General features: G+C 40.5%; 1 protein-coding gene across 3 annotated transcripts in view; it reads left to right on the forward strand.

Annotated features, from left to right (window-relative positions):
* The first annotated feature begins 1,362 nt into the window (after positions 1-1,362).
* specc1l.L (sperm antigen with calponin homology and coiled-coil domains 1-like L homeolog) overlaps positions 1,363-21,291 on the forward strand; it is a 33,332-nt gene continuing 13,403 nt past the window's right edge. The window contains exons 1-11 of one of the 3 annotated variants that reach the window (XM_041566610.1): positions 1,363-1,520; positions 10,971-11,148; positions 11,549-11,590; positions 11,978-12,125; positions 12,927-14,506; positions 15,438-15,645; positions 16,518-16,591; positions 17,398-17,573; positions 17,661-17,827; positions 17,929-18,056; positions 18,220-18,310. In XM_041566610.1, the coding sequence (XP_041422544.1) occupies positions 11,008-11,148; positions 11,549-11,590; positions 11,978-12,125; positions 12,927-14,506; positions 15,438-15,645; positions 16,518-16,591; positions 17,398-17,573; positions 17,661-17,827; positions 17,929-18,056; positions 18,220-18,310 (2,755 nt within the window). In that variant the 5' untranslated portion in view covers positions 1,363-1,520; positions 10,971-11,007. Of the gene's footprint in view, positions 1,521-10,398; positions 10,529-10,970; positions 11,149-11,548; positions 11,591-11,977; positions 12,126-12,926; positions 14,507-15,437; positions 15,646-16,517; positions 16,592-17,397; positions 17,574-17,660; positions 17,828-17,928; positions 18,057-18,219; positions 18,311-21,291 lie in introns of those variants that run through there. The other 2 variants (XM_041566605.1, XM_018261804.2) reach the window with 2 other exon arrangements.

A 21,291-nucleotide genomic window follows, 5' to 3' on the forward strand; every position in this document is an offset into this window, starting at 1 on the left:
GATGGTATCTGATATGGGGGAAGCACAATCAGATAGCACTGACTTTACACTTAGTAGTATGAAAGTAGCCTCAATTACATTCATTCATTTTACAGTTTCTTGATAAATGATTGCCAAACAATTTAAAATACAAGAAGTAGAGCCAGGCCCGGATTTGTGGAAAGGCCACTTAGGCCCAGGCCTCGGGTGGCAGGACTTTAGGGGGCTGCATGCTGCCCAACCACACCCACATTGGTTCAAAAACACTGGGGCTACGCTGGAGATACAATCATTTTTTAAATCCCCATTGCTCCAGTCCAGATGATGACAATTTGCATGAATAAAGGGAAGGGTACAGGGGTGACAAACGGCAGTAGGCCTAGGGGCGGCCGCTATGTAAATCCGGCTCTGAGTAGAGCTGAACAGCAGATGAACCATATTTGGCATGATGTCCACATTAACCACAATCTATCTAGAGCAGCTTAATGCAAGGGACCATCAGTAATTCACGCAGTAGTGAAATCAGTTAAGGTTAAAATTCATTAATTAGGACAAGAACAGCCTGACACGTTTCATGCACTGGCCGGTAAAAATGATGGTTGATCCCAATGTTCTTAATAGGGAAAAAAAGATAAATATGTAGGAAGGCCGGTATTGTTTTCCAGAAAAGGTGGCAACCCTATGCCAGTGGCAAGATTGCCTCCTTTTCTGAATCAAAAACCCACACACTGGCCTTCTTACATTTTTACCTTTATTCCCGTCTAATAGAGGCATCAGGCATCAACAGCCCAGCTGGCAGCGCTAGTCAGCTAGTCAGAGTATGTTTTTAATTCTGCTTGTCTCTATGTGCCTGCTATGTGCCTTAGAGCTTTGGGCAATTAATAAGGACACAGTGCAAAATGCAATATTGGCCAACGTAAGAACATGTCTTGTGTCATTTGTATATGGAGGGTGGATAGACCAGTGTTAACACCACGTCAGTTTTGTGATGTTATAATGGACACTAAGAACTTAGAAGCCCACTGTAGACAGCCTAAAGACTATAATACAGAGGAAAATAGGACACATACACGTATACTTTATTACTTTTATGCAGCCTCTTATGTTTTTAATCACGCCAAATAATATATCCCCACAGACAATGAATAATGCTCTAAGAGATGTCTAACAGCATAATTGGACTCTCCCTGGAAATGAGAGTCTTTGGGAAACTAGGCGCTAGCGTGTGAGAAACGATCACAGGGTTGTAATGACTGTCTCCTGACAGCCTACAATCCAAACATTCTTTCTCTAGGAATGCATTTTACTGGCGCTCCACAGTGTAAACAAAAGAGGCCACGCCTGCACATCATTGCACAGCTGGTCCCTCTAGATCAGCTCACAGTGGGCGGAGGCCTGTAATGAACACGGTCAAGCGGGTCTCTGAAGCGCATGCGCAGAGAACCTTGGCGTGCTGGTTTTCGTTGTCAGGCTCTGTGAGATGCCGGAACCGGAAGTGCCCTGAGGAGGCTCAGAATCTAGAGAACCGGAGCGGCTACTCGGTGAGTGGAACGGAATAATATGACATGCATAAATAGAGTAAACTGCTTTTATATGGACTAGCCGTATTTGCAACCCTCCCGCAACATGGCTGGTGACGTTGTATGACAGATTGCTAGTGTGAGATGATATATGACTGACGCTGCGTGATGTGTGACTGATGTTGGCACATGCATCTTCTACTTACTGCTGATTGTGTGTAATTGTGTTTCATGTTCATCGACTTATCCCTACATAAAAGATACACTGACTCGTACATCAGTTACTTGTTAATGTCTATGTACTACGTGCAGTGATGTGTCTGGCATCTTTATTATTGTATTACTGCTCCATCATCCCAATACCCCACATAACTTTCTTATAAGGACAAATGGCAATCAGATCAGATATATGTGCCTGCTGTACTTACTCCTCACTTCTTCCTTCTGCATTATTTATCATTCTGCTTCTCTGTCAGCACATATTATTATAGTATGCATTGATTTGCTTTCAAAGACCATTTTATGACTAGGACATTTTATCTACATTTTCATGACCATATAAAGGCAAGTACTTTTATACAGAACATTGGAACTCCAAGGTCACTTTTAATAGGCTCATATTAAAAAGTTGTAGGGGGGTACTTTATATATTATAATACACAAGTTTCATTGGGGCAAGTTCACTAACCTCCGAAAATTGCCAGCGATGGCTTCGCTCACATCGCAACACTTCACCAGGTGTAGATTCGCCAGGACAACGCAAATTCAAAAAAAATCCGAAGTTGCGGCCAGTGCGCCGAACGCTGGTGGAGTTGCTAGCATTGCACCACTAAGCACCATTTATAAGTATTCAATTTACAAGATATTCATGGCTCTTAGGAATTATGAATAATTAATATTATGGTAACAATGCCACAGCTGCATTTAAAGGTTTAAACTGTTTATCTGCAGAAATATTTCACGTTGCACTCATAGCAATTTCGACTTTCTGCTGGCAGAAAAAGCATCCCTTCTTGCTCTATGGCAAAGAGTTTAGATATACTCTTGGGAATGCACTCGTTTCACAAGAGAAGAGAAGGATCAATTTCCATTTTTTGGAAAGGCTCATGCTGACTAATGGCTCACGTAACATTTTCTCTCTCTGTAAATTTAGTGAAAGGGGTTTCCATTTATGTTAAAGACAGGAGGCATGGAGATCCACAGGCTGGAGAAAACCTGTTTGTACCATTAGCTTTCGGCGATTTTTTTCTATCATGATGGTGAATGTGGAAGAGATGAGTACTCTGGTGAGACAGAACACATCCATTAGTCATTTATAACATAGAACCTCTTTTATGACAAAAAATAAGGTATATTTCACATTATGCAGACTTCAGGTGGCATGCGTTTGTGTTGGTGTCTTGCAAGAAATAAACCTACAGCCTTGCCTTAGACAACTGTTTCCCATAAGTGCTAAACTACCAAATTGTCAGCATTAAGCTCGTACGAATCGTGGATTCGTACGATTTTTGGACCATGTGTGGAGAGTCCCGACATTTTTCGTCCGGCGCAGATCGGTCGTTTGGTCGATCGGACAGGTTAGAAAATTTCTGTCGGCTGCCGATAATATCTCTGTGTGTATTGCCGATCGTACGATTTTCAGTGGGAGACTGTCACCAGCTTTGGTTGGATATATATGACTGGTAAGACTTTGATCTGAATGGTTAGTGGCGGGTCGGGAGATAGGAAATACCAATCGTACGATGATTCGTACGATTGGATCTTTGCATCTATGGCCAGCTTTAAACCTTTTTGTTTAATGATTTATTATTGATTCTAAGATGTATTAGCATGTGGGAATGCTCCCAACAGTACTTGCAGAGATTAAAGGTGGCCATAGATGCAAAGATCCGCTCGTTTGGCGATGTTGCCAAACGAGCGGATCTTTCCCGATATGCCATTAACAGGCATGGCTATATCGGGGGTAATCTGATTGTTCCAAATATTTCAAATAATCCAAATTTTTAAAAATTATTTCCTTTTTCTCTGTAATAATAAAACAGTAGCTTGTACTTGATCCCAACTAAGATATAATTAATCCTTATTGGAAGCAACACCAGCCTACTGGGGTTATTTATTATTATTATTATTATCATGTATTTATATAGTGCCAACGTATTGCGTAGCACTGTAAAGTAAATGTGATTATACAACTAAATCACATGAATTTATATACATAGAACATATGGAGTTACATACATCACAATCAATACCGGTACAAAAGGTGAGGAAGGCCCTATGCATGTTTAAATGAATTTCTAGTAGACTTAAAGGTGAGGGGAAGCATGAAGACTTTCCTTTACACCCAGGAACCTTAAGTAAATGAGAGTCAAACAAAGAAATCGAGAAAACATACTACTTTGCATGGGAACTCCTTGAAATATTTTTGTGGCTTCTTTTCATTGCATCATTTGTAAGAACTGTTCCTTGAATAGAGAAAAAAGACATATGAGAATAAAGGGTTTGAGCTCTGGGCTAGAAACATACATAGCTCAGTTACCAACCAACCCTGCTATTGTCAATAATCAAGTGTCCTAATTAAATATGTCCGGATATCCTCTAGTAATATAGGTTTGTTAAAGGAAAAGTAAAGGGTTCAAATTGGCTAACCTTCATTAGATTAGCCACATCTGTGCCTCCCCAACCGCCATATTGATAAGTTTTTAAGCGCTGCCATATTCGGTGTCCAACTTCTCAAAGTACCGACGCTATTTCTTCCTTCGCGGCGGCCATTTTAAATCCGCCGACATCACTTCCTCCTTCGTTTTTAGTAAAATGCGCATGCGTCTATTTTTTTTTTTACTTGACCCCATTGCGTAATCACGCTACATAATACGCTGGTTATACTCGCACACTGACACAGCGTGTTTTACATATAGCAAATCTGGTCAGCAAGCTGCACAGCTCTGCTCTCCCATTTAGAAACGATTGTTGCTATGGCAACCCGTTTCCTGCAGCGTGATTAGCTGCTCTAACATAGAGGGAGGGCAGTAACGACGTAAGCAGGGAAGAAGCTGCTCAATATGCGCATGCTCAGCAGTACTACAGAGAGGAACTGCGCATGATCCACGTCGTGAGTCGCAATGGGAAGATAGGCATGCTGGGAAAAACGCTTCTCCTACTCTACACTATCAGAGGAAACGGATCAACAGAGCTGCTACAAGAAAGCACACAGAGGTACATGTAACACACCAGCAGACTTTTAGTAACACAGCTGCTTTTTTAAAGATAATTCATGTTTGGGCTTTACAGGTCCTTTAATGGAATATATATCTGGGATAAAGTAATATGATATAAGTATTATAAGTCTGTTACTGTCGGCTTCTACCAAGTTGTGCCATGTTATTTATTATCCCCTTCCTTAGGTACAGAAAAAAGTTCTGATTAAATTGACCATGGTGTGTATGAATGTAATAGGGACCTTATGCTATAAGATCAACTGAGTTGATCATGTGAATGATGTATAATCTCTGTAATGCGCTGTGTTAGATTTGCTACATTACTTTCATGTTACATGTAGTCAAGACCAGCCCTGAACAGACACGGATACTGCTGTCAGGAGCAATTGCGTTAACAAATAATAAACTCCTGAGAATTTGTGTGCCGCTAACTATGGAAAGCAGAGGGAATTCAAATCCCAGAATCTCACTTCACAGTGTAACAAGGCGATGGAAGGATTTAATGAGTCCGGGAGCCTTATATGGGTTAAAAAATGGCCCCTAAAAGGAACTACGAGGAAATTCAAATGTGTGTTTATGCTTGTTTTTTTACACATGCCCAACTGAAGAAGCTCATGTTAAAAGGGGGTATTTGCTTATGTACAGGAGAATGCATGGGTGCATAACTGAACAAATGTGTTGAACAATTGTGTCTAGATAAAGGTAGTTTCTTCATTCTAGTGAAGATTCAGATCATCATGGCTGCAAGCTGTGCCTAATTTCCAGGGACAGTCTGTTTTTTTGAAACTACTGTTCCTGCAGATTTTGCCTTTGTATCGGCTTCTGCTCTGGCTGCTTTCTGCCCTACCACGGGCAATAGTCTCCTCTCTCTTCTGCGAGTGCCTGCATTTTGAGCCAGAATCTCTGTTTGCCATAGACAGATTGCTGAAGAATGTCAATTGCGGAAGAGAGGAGGCTACTGCCCGCTGTAGGGCAGAAATTAGCCAGAGGATTTCGGCCCCTGTGTGGCCCTAAATCATTATGTGAGTCCATACAGCTGCTTACCATGTATCTTCAACCACAGCCAAAGGGACATGCCCCGGTTCCGAAGGCAGTCAACACAAAATATTTATATCAAAAGATATATGTCCCAAGGCTTGAATCCAGTAAAAACAAATTGTTTACTAATGTTCACATGTTAAAAGATAGATACATACTGACCCCACATGATCCACCTTACGCGTTTTGTACCCTCCGGCACTTAGTCATAGTTGCCTGTGTGGCCCTAGCCTAAGATAGTCAATGTAACAACCACTTGGGCCTAATCCTGTGTGGAAGGGTGCAACAAAGCAAAAAGATTATTGTGATAGATCCACTAAACATCAGCATTTGATGGGGAAGGCACTAGGCCACCTAACTTAGCGAGCTATCGTAAAAAAAAATATATATATTTTTAATTGGTTTGTCAATTAGTCCATTTTAATGATCTTTATAATAATCTTTATATAATCCCTTTGGGTAAAAACCCACATCTTTTATTTTCCTTTTGCTTCTTTGGTGGTGTCAACAGGTTCTAGTGTGTCTTTCGTTTTTATGAGGCACTCTTTCTTAAGCAGCTACAGCCACTCTGATGAGCCACAGCATAGTTCCACCTTTGAGTAGTGATGACAAATGCACAGGATGCCATTCTCACTGTATACACATTCAGGCAACCTCTGTGGCTTGTGATGAAGTGCAGTTTCTTGGGGATATGTACACAGCTAGGGCAAAGCTGCTTCCAGGGAAATTAGAATGGGAGGAGGTTGGTTTTCATGAGCACAGAACTAGTGTACTGTATGCAGCAGTAAAGGTAACATTTTGATCACTTGAAAATTCAGGGACACGTCTAAAAATGCATGTTGCAGGGCTGCATTGATTGCTGCCAAATTACATTGCAGTCCTTACATCGCTTCTAGCAGGATTCTCCCAAAGGTTTTAAGTGATCTGGTAAACCTATGCTAAAGGCATTCCATCATCTATTACCCTTCGTTTGAACCATATATTGTGTTTACAAAATATAATAATACAGTGTTTCTAAATCTTTTTATCCATTTGTAAACTTAGATTTAAATAGAGGTTAAACCAATAAATTACAAAAGTGTTTCCTTAAAGTGACTCGCCATAAAATACAGCCTACTGAATGGTTTTGGGCTACTTAAAAATGTGGACCTCAAATTGCTATTTTTGTACAGTTATTTTACCTATTGTTTGTAACCGATGGCTGAGGTAGAGTACAACGCCATACAAGTCTATGGGCGTAATTTCTGCGGCGAAACAAGGCGAAAAAATTTGGAAATCCCTATCCATTAACAGAATGGAGCCCTGTAAAATGGAGAATGGAGAAGCTGCTGAAGATTATCATTGTGCATAAGGATCCATCTTTTGTATATTCTTCATACTGAAATAGTGAATTACTGAATTTCCACAACAATACTAAGAGGCTGAAGTAAGGCACAATACTGAGGGGCCGTGCCTACAAGTTCTGGTTATTCTTGCTATTCAACCCATATGCTCCTTATTTGAAAATGTCCCCATGTTTCTGGTTAAGAAATAAGAGCAACACTAATTTAGGCTTATGGCATGTGTTGCAGAAAACGCAAATATTTTTTTCTGCATTTTCTGGCAGGTAAATCTCCTTCACTCATGTCAAGAATAAAACTTGGGACAGTTGCAGGTGGGATTGGGAATTAACCTCCAAAGCAGTCGTACTAGCCCTTGATATTTACCTGCCTTTCTGACTATCTATGACTATAAGGCTATTCATGTGCAATTCCTGTGCAAGATACCATCATGTATTTGGGCATGACCTACCCATCTAAAAGTAATTAAACAGAAATTCAAGGTCCCTTAACAAACTGTTGGTTCTTGCTGGAATTTACTGCATTTTGCCACAGGCAGTGCAGGACGTAATCTATTTTGTGAAGATGTAATTCAGGGGCCCCAAGAAGTGGGCCGCGGACACTCCGCACTGGGACCGCCGAGCCCAGTGCGCACAAACGAGGCTCGCCGAATTGGATGCCGGCACGTCCAAATTTGCTGCCGACCCCTCCCCACCGCCCAGTCCTCGGAAAAAAAATTTGGCACTGGTCCCCGGTCCAGAAAAAGTTGGGAATCCCTGATGTAATTAATCGTTTAATAATTCTCTATGGTTAAATGAAAAAAAAAAAGTCTCTGCATCGGATCGCAAGTTAATGCCTGTGTGTAAGGTCACAAAAGATGAGTTTGGCTTGTTTGTTTTTTGGACTTTTATTTAATGTGCTTGGGCACTCTCAGGCAGGTAGCATTTGGTTTGGTATCTGCCAGTTAGCAACAAATCCTATCCAGTATTAGTCAGTATACCTTCAGTTTTTGTTTTTTCTTTATGGGCTTGCTTGATGTAAATCTTGAAAGCTGAATATATGCAGTCATATGAAAAGGTTTGGGAACCCCTCTTAATTCTTTAGAGTTGTGTTTATCATTGGCTGAGCTTTTAAAGTAGCAACTTTCTTTTAATATATAACATGCATTGTGGAAACCGTAGTATTTCAGTAGTGACATAAAGTTATTTATTGGATTAACAGAAAATATGCAATATGAATCTTAACAAAATTAGACAGGTGCATAAATGTGGGCTCCCCAACAGAGATATTACATCAATACTTAGTTGAGCCAACTTTTGCAAATGTAACAGCATCTAGACACCTCCTATAGCCTTTGATGTGTGTCTGGATTCTGGATGGCGATATTTTTGACCATTTGTCTATACAAAATCTCTCCAGTTCAGTTACATTTGATGGCTGCTGAGCATGGACAGCCTGCTTCAAATCATCCCATAGATTTTCGATGATATTCAAGTCAGGGGACTGTGACGGCCATTCCAGAATATTGTACTTCTCCCTCTGCAAAAATGTCTTTGTAAATTTTGAAGTGTTTAGTGTCATTGTCTTGTTGGAATATCCAACCCCTGCGTAACTTCAACTATGTGACTGATGCTTGAACATTATCCTGAAGAATTTGTTGATATTGGGTTTAATTATCTGACCCTCGACTTTAACAAGGGCCCCAGTCCCTGAACTAGCCACACAGCCCCACAGCCTCCAGCAAATTTGACAGAAGGTAGCAGGCGTTTTCCTTGCAATGCGGTGTTTGTTCTTCCATGCAAAGAGCTTTTTATGATGACCAAATAATTACATTTTTGTCTCATCAGTCCAAAGCACTTTGTTCCAAAATGAATGTGGCTTGTCTTTTGCATAAAACAAGCGACTCAGACAGGGTTTCTTTCTCATCACCCTGCCATACAGATGTTCTTTGTGCAAATTGCACTGAATTGTAGAACGATGTACAGATTCACCATCTGCAGCAAGATGTTCTTGCAGGTCTTTGGAGGTGATCTTTGGGTTGTCTGTAACCATTCTCACAATCCTCCGCATATGCCGTTTCTGTATTTTTGTAGCCTGCCAGACTTGGGTTTTACAGCAACTGTGCCTGTGGCCTTCCATTTCCTGATTCCATTTCATGCAGTTGAAACTGACCATTATAACCTCTGAGATAGCTTTTGTAGCCTTCCCCTAAACCACGATACTGAACAATCTTTGTTTTCAGATCTTTTGAAAGTTGCTTTAAGGATCTCATGCTGTCACTCTTCAGAGGAGAGTCAACCAGAAGCACAACTTGCAATTGGTCACCTTAAATACATTTTCTCATGATTGGACACACCTGCCTATGAAGTTCAAGGCTTAAAGAGCTAATCCAACCAATTTGTTATTGCCAGTAATCAGTATTGAGCAGTTACATGTATTCAAATTCACAAAATTACAAGGGTACCCACATTTTTGCACAGCCAGTTTTTCACATTTGATTTAATTTCATACAACTGAATACTGCTTTACTAAACAATCTTTGTTCAGAAAACACCCCGACACTCAGATGTTCCTGGGAAATGAAAGATATAGCACTGTTCTCTTTTTTGTTGAAAGTGGAGTAAATTATTATGCAGGCTGAGAGGGGTTCCCAAACTTTTTCATATGACTGTACCTTTAAGTTAACTTTTAGTATGTTATAGAATGGCCAATGCTAAGCAACCTTTCAATTGGTTTTCATTATTTATTTTTTATAGTTATTTGCCTTTTCTTTCTGACTCTTTGCAGCTTTCAAAAAAAAAAAAGTGAGGGTATGGTTACATTTTAATGTTTTCAACCATCATCAAAATCATTTCATGGATTACAGAAAAAAGTGTGGTTTTTTGTCAATAATGCTTTTCCTTATTTTGTATATGAAGAAATGGCATCCATTTGATATAATATTTACTGTTGTATCATTTGGCAGTTGTGAGAAAACTATGGGGAGATTTGTTTTAACCGTGCTGCACTGGAACATTTCTCTTTGCACCTCACATTTCACTTCTCCAGATGTGCAGGGAATATGGCTGACAGACCCAGGGGGGAGGGGAGGGGCTAAAGAACCTTTCCAAGCCTGTTGTTTTTAAGGAATGCAAAGCATTAAAAACCGTTTAATGTCTGTCAGGATACTTGTAGAGCAAGGATATATTCCAAATAAGGAATTCAGGACCCCCTTCTTGGCTGACATAGGCTTGTAACATCATCCTTTTTAACTCTCTCACAGCTGTGAGACTTTTGCTACAGTTACTCATGAGGTGACGTGTGATACACAAAGTGGCCAATTATCTTTAGGATTTTACTAGTGTGAGAAGGCAGGGAGCAGCTTGCTTTCAATATCTTTTTGTATGTGTGAGACAAGCAGAGACAAGAACAGTGTTTTGATGTTTTCTGACACCAGTGACCCAGTTCACAGCAGGTACCAGACCCTTGTCTTTACATTCTGACTAGCGAGATGTATGTAATTGTTGAATTCTGTGGAACATATCGCATCTATTTTTAAGTTATGGGAAAGCTTATACGCATGCATGTGGGAAAAATGTAAGACGCTGGTGGTTGGGATAAGCAAAAGGAATCATGAACAAGCTTGTGAGGAGGGATACTTGATTTAAGATGGAGCCTTCCTGGTAAGTTAGAAGCTTTTCCCTTATGTATTGTATTGTTAATAATCTTTAAAAGGTTTTGGTATGTTGTGGGAGGTCATTCTGTTGACTTATTTAGCAGCCTGAAATGCTATACTTTGCATTAGTAAAGATATTATCTACTGTAGTGGAGAGCTGTGGAGATTTAACAGCACTGCCATTAAGTAGAGTCACTTTGTGTAATGAAGAACTCTTTTGTTTTTTGTTTGTACTCCACAGATTCAGCTGTAAATGCATCACAAACAGACCACCCAGGATGAGGAAAGCAAGCAGGAGTGTAGGCGCTGCCCCAAAAGTACCTGCTAATAATAAATCACAGGGTACAGAGCGGTCAAAGTCCGAGAGCTGCGCACCCACCACTTCCAAGGTTTCCCGACCTGGATCTTCCTTATCAAAGGTGAGAAGGTTCAACATTTTTGTATGGTATTCAAAACTGTCTAACAGTCTGACTAGTATGAGATTGTAGGCTTAGACTAACTCTTATATGGGGTTTATAAATTGGCCAGTAAATTTAATTTCATATGAATTATACCAGTTTATATTTTTAAGCCATTTTAAGGTATTTTGTTCATTTTTGATAGCAAGATTGACAGAGCTGACAAAGTAGCTACTGAGCTGGCAGTCTAAACTTAATTTAAAATGCAGGTTGTTCTTCAGTATGAAACCACTCTGCATATACATTGCTATGATACCCCCACCCATAGAATTCAGGGGTTGTGCTGAAAGAGATGTGTTCCTCCAGGACAGTCCAGCACAGCTGTCTGCATTTTGCATAAGGTTTTTTTTTTTTTTTTTAGCAAATCAATGAATACCCAGTAGGAAAAGTGCTGTTTCCAATAGTAAGTGAATAAAGCTTTGGGCTCATGAGAATTATGCTGAGTGGCAGGAAATTGATTCTATCCTGCAGTGTATAGTGGAAGAAACCTCCTGCATGTTTAATTAAATCCAGGGCTGCCAACAAAGTAGAATTTAAGGAGAACTTCTGCGCTGACCCCAAGAATTAGCTGCAAAAAGCCATATACCTAAACATTTGCTCAGTATAAATTTCAGAAGAGCACTTGCCAAATGTCATTGATGTGGTGGGTTTATATTTCTTTTTAAAGGTGGAGGATAGATACCTCAGCACATTTCCTAAATAAAAATAAAATTAAAAAAAAAAAAACATCTGGCAGCAAAATACATTGTCTCTTCTTTGTGGGTAGCTGGATTTTTTATTCTTTTCCCAGGCTAAAAGCAATGATGATCTTTCAACTGGCATGGCTGGTGGCCTTCCTGCAAACAATATTGTGAAGGTAAAGAAAAACAGCACTACGTCTTACTCCAGTTCTGGCACAGCAATGAGTGGACAGGAGGGCAGAACAAGAAGTAGTGCAGGTAAGATGCTAGAACCTCTAAATTAACACAGTACCGGTACTTCTCTAATAACAGCAGCCCGAATGCACCGCACCCCTTTTACCCCGTGGTAAGGTTCTCAACTTGCTTCATCGCTAAAATGGCACTAGCAAAGGTTAATGCTAAGCACTGCTGAAAATATTTCTATTGCTACACAGTAATTGCACTTTATGATTGCTTTTAGTCAGAGATGTAACCATTTGTATTTTAAAGGGATTCTGTCATGATTTTTATGGTGTCGTTTTTATTTCAACGACACTGCAAATAATTCACTCTACAATATAAAATGTAATTCCTGAACCAATAAGTGTGTAGGCAGCCATCAAACCTCATTTTGCATGGTCATGTACTTTCGGAAATAGCTAGTGCTGCAATTTTCTAGTGCTGTTCTTAGATCTACCAGGGAGCTGTTACCTTGTGTTAGGTTACCTTCCCATTGTTCTGTTAGGCTGCTATGGGGGGGGATTGGGGTGATATCACTCAAATTTGCAGTACAGCAGTAAAGAGTGGCTGAAGTTTATCAGAGCATAAGTCACATGACTGGGGGCTCTTGGGGAACTGATAATATGCCTAGGCCATGTCAGATTTCAAAATTAAATATAAAACAAAATCAGTTTGCTCTTTTGAAAAAGGGATTTCAGTGCTGAAGTCTGCTGGAGCAGCACTATTAACTGATTTGTTAACTGATGTTTTCCCATGACAGTATTCCTTTAATATGAATCCTTGCAGATGTAAATTTATCATTTATACCTTTTCAGAGCATTTTTTTTAAATTTCTTGCAGGAAGTAGTTCAAACACCAAGCGTAGTGGTTCATCGAGTGCTAAGGAAGTTGGCTCTTCACGAGAGAGGTTACGAGAGCGATCTCGTTTGACTGCCAACAAGAAGCCACAGGCATCAGGAGTTGGCACAGGAGAAGTGTCTGCTCCTAGCAAAAGATCACGTGGACGAACAGATTCTGATATTCGAATGAGCAAGTCCAAATCTGACAATCAGATAAGTGACCGTGCAGCTCTGGAGGCCAAAGTCAAAGAATTGATGAACCTAGCTAAGAATAAAGACTCTGAGATTCTTCTTCTTCGTACAGAGCTAAGGGACACCCGGTCACAACTGGGACAGGATGTTTCTGACAAGAGTCCCGATGAGCTCCCATTAGTACATTTACAAGAGCAGAATACAACAGTACGCGAGGAGATGCAGCAACTAAAAAGTGAAAATCGAATGTTGAAGGATCGATTAAATGCCCTGGGCTTTTCACTAGGACATCAACCAGATGATCCAGATAAGCTGTATGGCTTTCAGTCCTTGGGCATCAATTCAGGGAGCCACAGTGACTGTGGGGGAGGGACTCTAACCTCTTCTGTAGAGGGTTCAGCACCTGGATCAATGGAGGATCTCCTTAGCCAAGATGAAAGTACCCTTACTGGTGAAAGGAGGAGCAGCTCTATGGATAACCTAGATAGTGAGTGTAGTGAGGTTTACCAACCACTGACCTCTAGTGATGATGCTCTAGATGCACCCTCATCTTCCTCAGAATCAGAAGGCCTTCCTAGTACTGATCGATCTCGCAAAGGAAGCAGTGGGAATGCCAGTGAAGTTTCTGTTGCGTGCCTTACTGAGCGCATCCACCAAATGGAAGAAAATCAACATAGCACATCAGAAGAACTACAGGCCACCTTACAGGAACTGGCTGACCTTCAGCAGATAACACAGGAGTTAAACAGTGAAAACGAGAGACTAGGGGAAGAGAAGGTTATATTAATGGACTCTCTCTGCCAGCAGAGTGACAAACTGGAGTTATTTAGCCGTCAGCTAGAGTATGCTCAAGCTCTGCTAGATGAACATCATATTTCCTACTCTCTTGATGATGATCTGAAGAGTAGCCGCTACCTGGATCTAGAACAACGCTACATGGAACTGGCTGAAAATGGGCGTTTTGAGAGGGAGCAGCTTTTGGGGGTACAGCAGCATCTAAGTAATTCATTAAAGATGGCAGAACAGGATAACAAGGATGCCCAAGATGTTATCCGGGCTCTTAAGGAGCGAAATCACCACATGGAACGCATTGCTGAGGCAGAGCAGCTAGGTAAACAAGCTTTAGCTGTGACATTGGAGGAGTATAAGGCTACCTTAAATTCAGAGCAGGCTGAATGTGCTCGACTGAAGGCACACCTGGAGCAGGAAAAACAAAGGGTAGCGGAGCTGTATTCCATACATAGCTCTGGCGATGCATCCCACATACAGAACCTTCTTGAAAGTGTGCGTAGTGACAAAGAGAAGGCAGAGAGCCTAGCCAGCAGTCTACAGGAAGAGGTGTTGCATGCACGCAGTGATGTCAACCGCATGCAGGATGCCTTTGGCAAGGTGAGGTTGAAACTGGTTAACGCAATTACAGGCCAAAAAATTAGTTTTCTAAAGATAATTTTATGGCTTACTCCTTCTCTGCTTTTCAACTAGCACTTATGGTGTTCTTAAAGGAACAGTAACACTAAAACCTAAGTGTTTTAAAGTAATTAAAAAAGAATGTACTGTTGCTAATCATTGCTAAAAATTACATATTTGCTTTAGAAAGACAACTATAGTTTAAGTAAATAGGCTGCTGTGTAGCCATGGGGGCAGCCATTCAAGCTAAGGAGAAAAGACACAGGCTACTTGGCAAATGAAAGATATACTCTGTAATAGAATACAAAGGGATTATACAGAGTGCATTATTATTACTATGTAACCTGTTTTGAATGGCTGTCCCATGGCAACACAGCAGCTTGTCTATATAAACTATAGTAGTGTTTCTGAAGCAAACCCACCAGTTGTACCAGTTCAGGGCAACAGTACCTTATAAAGTTTAATTATTTAAACACTTTTAAACACATTTTTTGATGTTATTGTTCCTTTAAATTAGAGCGAAATTCAGGATTATAGAACGGTGCACACACTTAAATTGCAAAATGGGTCATAGCCGGTTTATTAACCACGGATATAACACGTATTGTGACAATGCTTACAATTCTTGTGATGTCTATGGCTAATAAACAAGCCTTGGGCTATTTTGCAATTTAAATGCGTGCACCCTCCTATGATTGTGACTTTTGTGTACAGATGGTCTGCCATGGTTTAAGCACCACAAAAAACTTTTTTTAAATTCAGATTTCGAGTTCAAAGGTAGCAAAAGCATTCTTTTCTTAAATTTTAGCCTCATGCAAGCTCCAAAGCAAAACCCTTTGCTTTGACATAGTCAACACTCTCTTTTTATTTATTGTTTTTATGCATGCATCACACTTTTTTTTATCCTTAATAGCTGGAGGATGAGTATAGAGCCTTCAGGGAAGAGGCCCAAAAGCAGGTGTCAGAATTGACTTTGACACTAGAGAAAGTGCGACATGAACTGGAAGAGAAAGAAACAGAACTCAGCGACATGAAGGAGACAATATTTGAGCTGGAGGATGAAGTTGAACAGCATAGAGCTGTAAAGCTTCACGATAACTTGATCATTTCAGACCTTGAAAGTAAGTTTCATACAGTACTGGGCCAGCAGAGGGCATTGTGACAAAGGCAGTTTCTTCACTGAATGTCAGTGGTTTACTTCATAATTCTGTGTACTGCACCTCATTATTGGAAAAAGAGTGAATCAATTCAGAGATGCATTATTGTCTTACACATTTGTTTGCCCATTTTAATGTCAAGTTTGCAACATTTGTTATCTTAGACAAAGTGACATTTATGAAAGGGAGAGTTTTTGTAGTTGGTAATTTGGGAGTGTTTTACTACAGCTATCTTACATATACGTATGTTCTGAAGCATGTTACCATTGAGCATTGTTTACTCCCAAGATATTTAGTATGACACCTTCTTCTCATTATGCAAAATTAAGCAACGTTCATTTTAGTAGCTGCAATTATTTCCAGCTCTGAGAGAAGAGTAGGAAATGTATTTCCCCCTGCTAAAGCATTATAATTACATAGTTTCTTAACTACAGAGCAGTCAAGTAGTTTTGTGACACTGCCTAGAGGTGGTATCCTGTGCTGTACGTGCTGGAGTCCTTCATCCTTCTCTGTTTTTCTGTTTTCCTGACTGAAACAATGAAGCTGAAGTTCTAGCACTCTTGACCTTGACAGCAATAAATCTTCCCTGGAGGTGGAGTTGTGGCAGAGCATTTTAGGGGGAACGTCTCTTATGGAGTATGGTTGGGAATCTGACTTTTTTTTGTATCTTTTGCAAGGTCCACACAGATCTTATCAGAAAATCTGAAATTATATAAAGTTACAATTTCTAGAAATCATAAAGGTCATTTTTATGTGTTCTAGATGTTTAAAATGTTTTCAAAATCTTTTTGGGGTCCAGTGCTTTTCCTTCTGACTGTTCAGTCGTTTCTAATCAGATGCAGTTAAGAAGCTTCAGGACCAAAAACACGACATGGAGCGTGAGATCAAAATACTAAACCGGAAACTGCGGGTAAGAACACAGCAATAGCTCCTCGGTGTCCATTTTCTGTGACACCTCTGTGATTATTACTCTGAGTACCATGGCAGTAGAAATATGGAAATATTCAACAAAATTAATATTGTAAAAAATATTGTGGGCCTTTTGTGTTTTTAACAGTTCATTATTTTCACAAGACAAGCTATACAGAAAGTGATGTGGTACATGGGTCAGATGGGTTATGAACAAGTGGATCTAATCAGATTGTATTATTTGTCTGGATAGACCGATTGTTATCTTATAGGACTGCAGGACAGTCTCTCCAGACTGCCTCCTTAGGGTAGGGACACACTGGGCGATTTGGGGAGATTTAGTCGCCTGGCGACTAATCGCAGCGACTTTTCTTCCGGAATGCCTCCCCTCACTCTGCGCCTGGATAAAATGAAAAGTCGCCGGCGCTAATCACACACGGCGATTCGTTTTCCGAAGTCGCCCGAAGTTGCCTCACGAGGAAACTTCGGGCGACTTCGGAAAACGAATCGCCGCGTGTGATTAGCGCAGGCGATTTTTCATTTTAGCCAGGCGCAGAGCGAGGGGAGGCATTCGGGGAAGATTGGTCGTGGAAAGTCGCAGCGATTAGTCGCCAGGCGACTAAATCTCCCCAAATCGCCCAGTGTGTCCCTACCCTAAGGGTGCCCCTGCAAAAGGGCAGGCAACAAAGTTGTAATAACCAAAAACACATTGATGTATAATCAGCTTACGTAATGTATATCACTAAAATCCTTCACAGGTGTGTTTTTGAAAAAAAAAAATCTTTTTCTCGCTGTTATTCATAACAGGAGGAATCTGCAGAATGGCGCCAGTTCCAGGCTGACTTGCAGACAGCTGTTGTGATTGCCAATGATATCAAATCTGAAGCACAGGAGGAGATTGGGGAACTGAAGAGGCAACTCCAGGATACAATAGACAGGAATGAGAAGCTTGCAAAAGAGATGGAAAATTCAACATCACGCAAGTATGTACTGCATTGAAATAAAAAAAGGGTGTCTACTACAGCGAGAAGAGTTTATTTTATGTGTATTTATTTCTACTGCCTCTAAAGACAGGAAGAGGAACGCGGCCGTGTCTTTAACTACATGAATGCTGTGGAAAGGGACTTAGCAGCACTAAGACAGGGAATGGGTTTGACCCGTAGATCATCTGCATCATCAGAGCCCACGCCCACTGTGAAAACCCTGATTAAATCCTTTGATAATGCATCCTCCCAAGGTAAATATGTGTTAACATAAAGGTTTTGGTAGCCTATTTAGTAGCCATTCAACAAATCGAAGTTTTGTGGTTTTATGTTAATTCTTTACTTTTCACGTCAGTTCCAATTCCAACTACTGCAGTGGCAGTGGCAGCGGCAACGGCAACTGCAGCAACACCTATTTCCAGGACACCTCTCAGCCCAAGTCCGATGAAAACACCTCCAGCTGCTGCTGTTTCTCCAATGCAGGTACCAACCGATTTCAGATTTTACTGAAATTAACACTTAAAGTCTGTTTGCTAGAGCATGTATGCATTTTCATGCATGTATGTTTGTGCTGTCTTATTGCTATACGTTGTATTTAGCAACTTTTGGTTTAATTATATCATTCAATCACTTTCTCTTTCTGCAGAGACATTCTATAAGTGGACCTATATCTGCAGCAAAATCCTTACCAGGCTTATCAGAGAAGAGACCAAGCTATGCTGAGATTCCAGTTCAGGGTCGGTATATAAAATTGGAAGATTCTGTAAACCTTGATAAGTTAATGACTGGTTATCTGTGTAGTATTACATGTTACATATATGTAATTGCTGCTGCTTGTTAGCCAGCAAATAACACAGGTAGGAAACCCCAAATGCATTTGTCAAATTTTTGTCAAAAATTTGTTTATTGATGATGGAATGCTTAAATGAGATATAAAGCTTGACAATGAATTAGGCTAGAAATGCTCTACCTTGTGTTTACACATTTCTGTACTGGTCCTTGTATACAGCACCACATAGCATATGTGTGTCTCCCAGCATTTCACAGTAATGCAGCATCTTTTATTCAGGCATAGGACGTGCACATTGTACTCTCCCTGCTATTGGTCAGCAGAAATTAAAGAATTACACTCAAGTGGAGAGTGAAAGTTATGTCTATTAAACTTAAATTTTCATTCAAATTTTCAAAGGATCGGTGGTTGTGTAATTTCTTAATTTCTATGAAACGCAAAAGATTTCTTCCTGCACATCAGAAGATGACACCCCATGTTGCAAGGCTAGTAAGTGAAGCATTCTGCTAGCTTCACTGGTTTCTATGGAAAAGCATATATTTTATTAATTATAAAACGTGACTGGGAGTATATGGCCTTTACTAATTGTCTTACTAATTATTCTGACTACTACATTATTGAACAGATGCCAGCCCATTCTTTAGTATGTGTATATATATATATATATATATATATATATATATATATATATATATATATATATATATATATATATACATACATACATACATACATACATACATACATACATACATACATACATACATACATACATACATATATAGATATATCAGTAGGGACAATGATAAGAAATGTATCAACTAAATGAATTAATTTAGAACAGTAACAGTTTTACACTTCAGTATTAGAAACGCAGTCACATATAGAAAATAGATAGTGGTTGGAAAAAAGTCTTTATTTCTGGTGAACTATCTGAAAGCAACTGAACTGAAAAAAAGTGTTGGAAGGTGAACAACCACTTTAAAGGGACAATAAGGGATATTTCTCTAGACCGGCCCTTCCTGTCAGTGCAGACGCAATGGGGTTAAGTATCCACCTCCGGAGAATCATTCCTTTCGCTTTTAGGCCTTCGCAAACAAATGCAGACCCCAAGAAGGGCAGACCCTCTTGGGTCAAAACAAAATAGGAAGCCAGGTCCCCCCAAGACCACTTCCACCTGACAGTGCAGGTCGGGAGGGGTAGGTAGCCGACTTCACGACTTCCTTCCAGTTTGGCAGACACCCATACAGGACAATTGGGTTCTCTCTATCATCAGCGATGGTTACAGAATCCCTTTCGACACTCTACCCCCCCCCCCAGCACATTCAAACGTTCTTCCATGCCAAAAAATCCCATCAAATTACAAGCTCTCGTCAACATAGTCAACGAACTACTACACAACAAGGTAATTACCACAGTGCCTGTACAAGAGCGCTACAAGGGCTTCTGCTCAAATTTGTTTTTAGTAACAAAAAATCAGGCCGATACTCAATTAGAAACCTCTAAATCTGTTTGTCGCCAAACAAAAATTTCGCATGGAATCAATTCGTTCAGTACTGATGTCTATGATAGACCAATGTTACATGACAAAGGTGGACCTACAAGATGCGTACTTGCATGTTCACATCAGGAAGATATCCCAAAAGTACTTGAGGTTCACGATTCTCGAGAGACACTATCCGTTCAGAGCTCTTCCCTTTGGCCCTCAGAGCCCCTAGGGTATTCACAAAGATTCTCAGTCCTCTGATTGCATACCTCAGACGCCAAGGAATCACACTCTCCCCATACTTCGGCGACCTCCCGATCAGGTCGACATCCTACGAACAGAGTCTCCGAGAAACTCAGATTTGCGTCACCGCACTCCAACAACATGGCTGGCTCATAAACCACAAAAAGAGCCAGCTCACACCGTCACAGAGGATCCAGTTCCTAGGAATGTGATTCGACTCCTCCCTACAGACGATCTCACTGACATCAGAGAAAATCCAGACGATTTCACTCACAGCTCACCATGTTCGCCTCCAGACCACAGTGTCCGCAGAACTTTGCCTTCGATTATTGGGCTACATGGTAGCGGAATTGGAGGCCCTGCCCTTCGGAAAATTCCACATGAGAATTTTTCAAAATAACTTCTTGCGTCACTGGAACAAGGATCACTTCAACCTGTCACAACAAATTCCAGTCACCAAGGCCATCAGCCGATGATTGAAATGGTGGAAATTGACGCCCAACCTTGCCTCAGGGAAAACATGGACCCTACACCAATGGACAGTACTTACGACAGATGCCAGTCTAACAGGCTGGGGGGCCACTTGCCCTCCACGCAATTGCCAAGGAGTCTGGTCTCTGGAGGAAGCCAAGTTACCAATCAATGCTCTGGAGATCAGAGCAATAAGGAATGCCATTTTCCATTGGTCACAGGAACTGACGGGACAACCACTCAGGATCCAGTCAGACAATGGCAATGTTTCTTCTGTCCTGCCTCCGGAGGTGGATACTTAACCCCACAGCGTCTGACAGTCCGGGCCATTTAGAAAAAGATTTTTCGGTAAGTTAAAGATCCTTCTTTATGTATGAATAAATATCCCTCATTGTCCCAGTTAATAAGCTCCACTCAGGTGTAGTTGGTGATCACGAGTATAACTGTGGCTTTGGTTAGCCTTATTAGTTTTTTTTTTTATTTTACCTATTTATGAATTAGAGGGGTGTAGTTAGTTACTCGTTTATTTATCATTCGTGCATTTATGGGTCGATTAATAAGGCTGTTAGTTTCATCAATAAACCGCTAACTTATGGATCCAGAAACAATTCTGGGACTTTACATTAAAAAGTCAGGTGAGGAGGAGCCACCAATTAAATAACAGGAAAAATGTACAGCCATATACTGGCTGAATCCCACTCTAATCCACCTAACCTATAGGTTAATCA

The sequence above is a fragment of the Xenopus laevis genome, chromosome 1L (assembly GCF_017654675.1).
Source record: "Xenopus laevis strain J_2021 chromosome 1L, Xenopus_laevis_v10.1, whole genome shotgun sequence".
Taxonomy (NCBI): Eukaryota; Metazoa; Chordata; class Amphibia; order Anura; family Pipidae; genus Xenopus; species Xenopus laevis.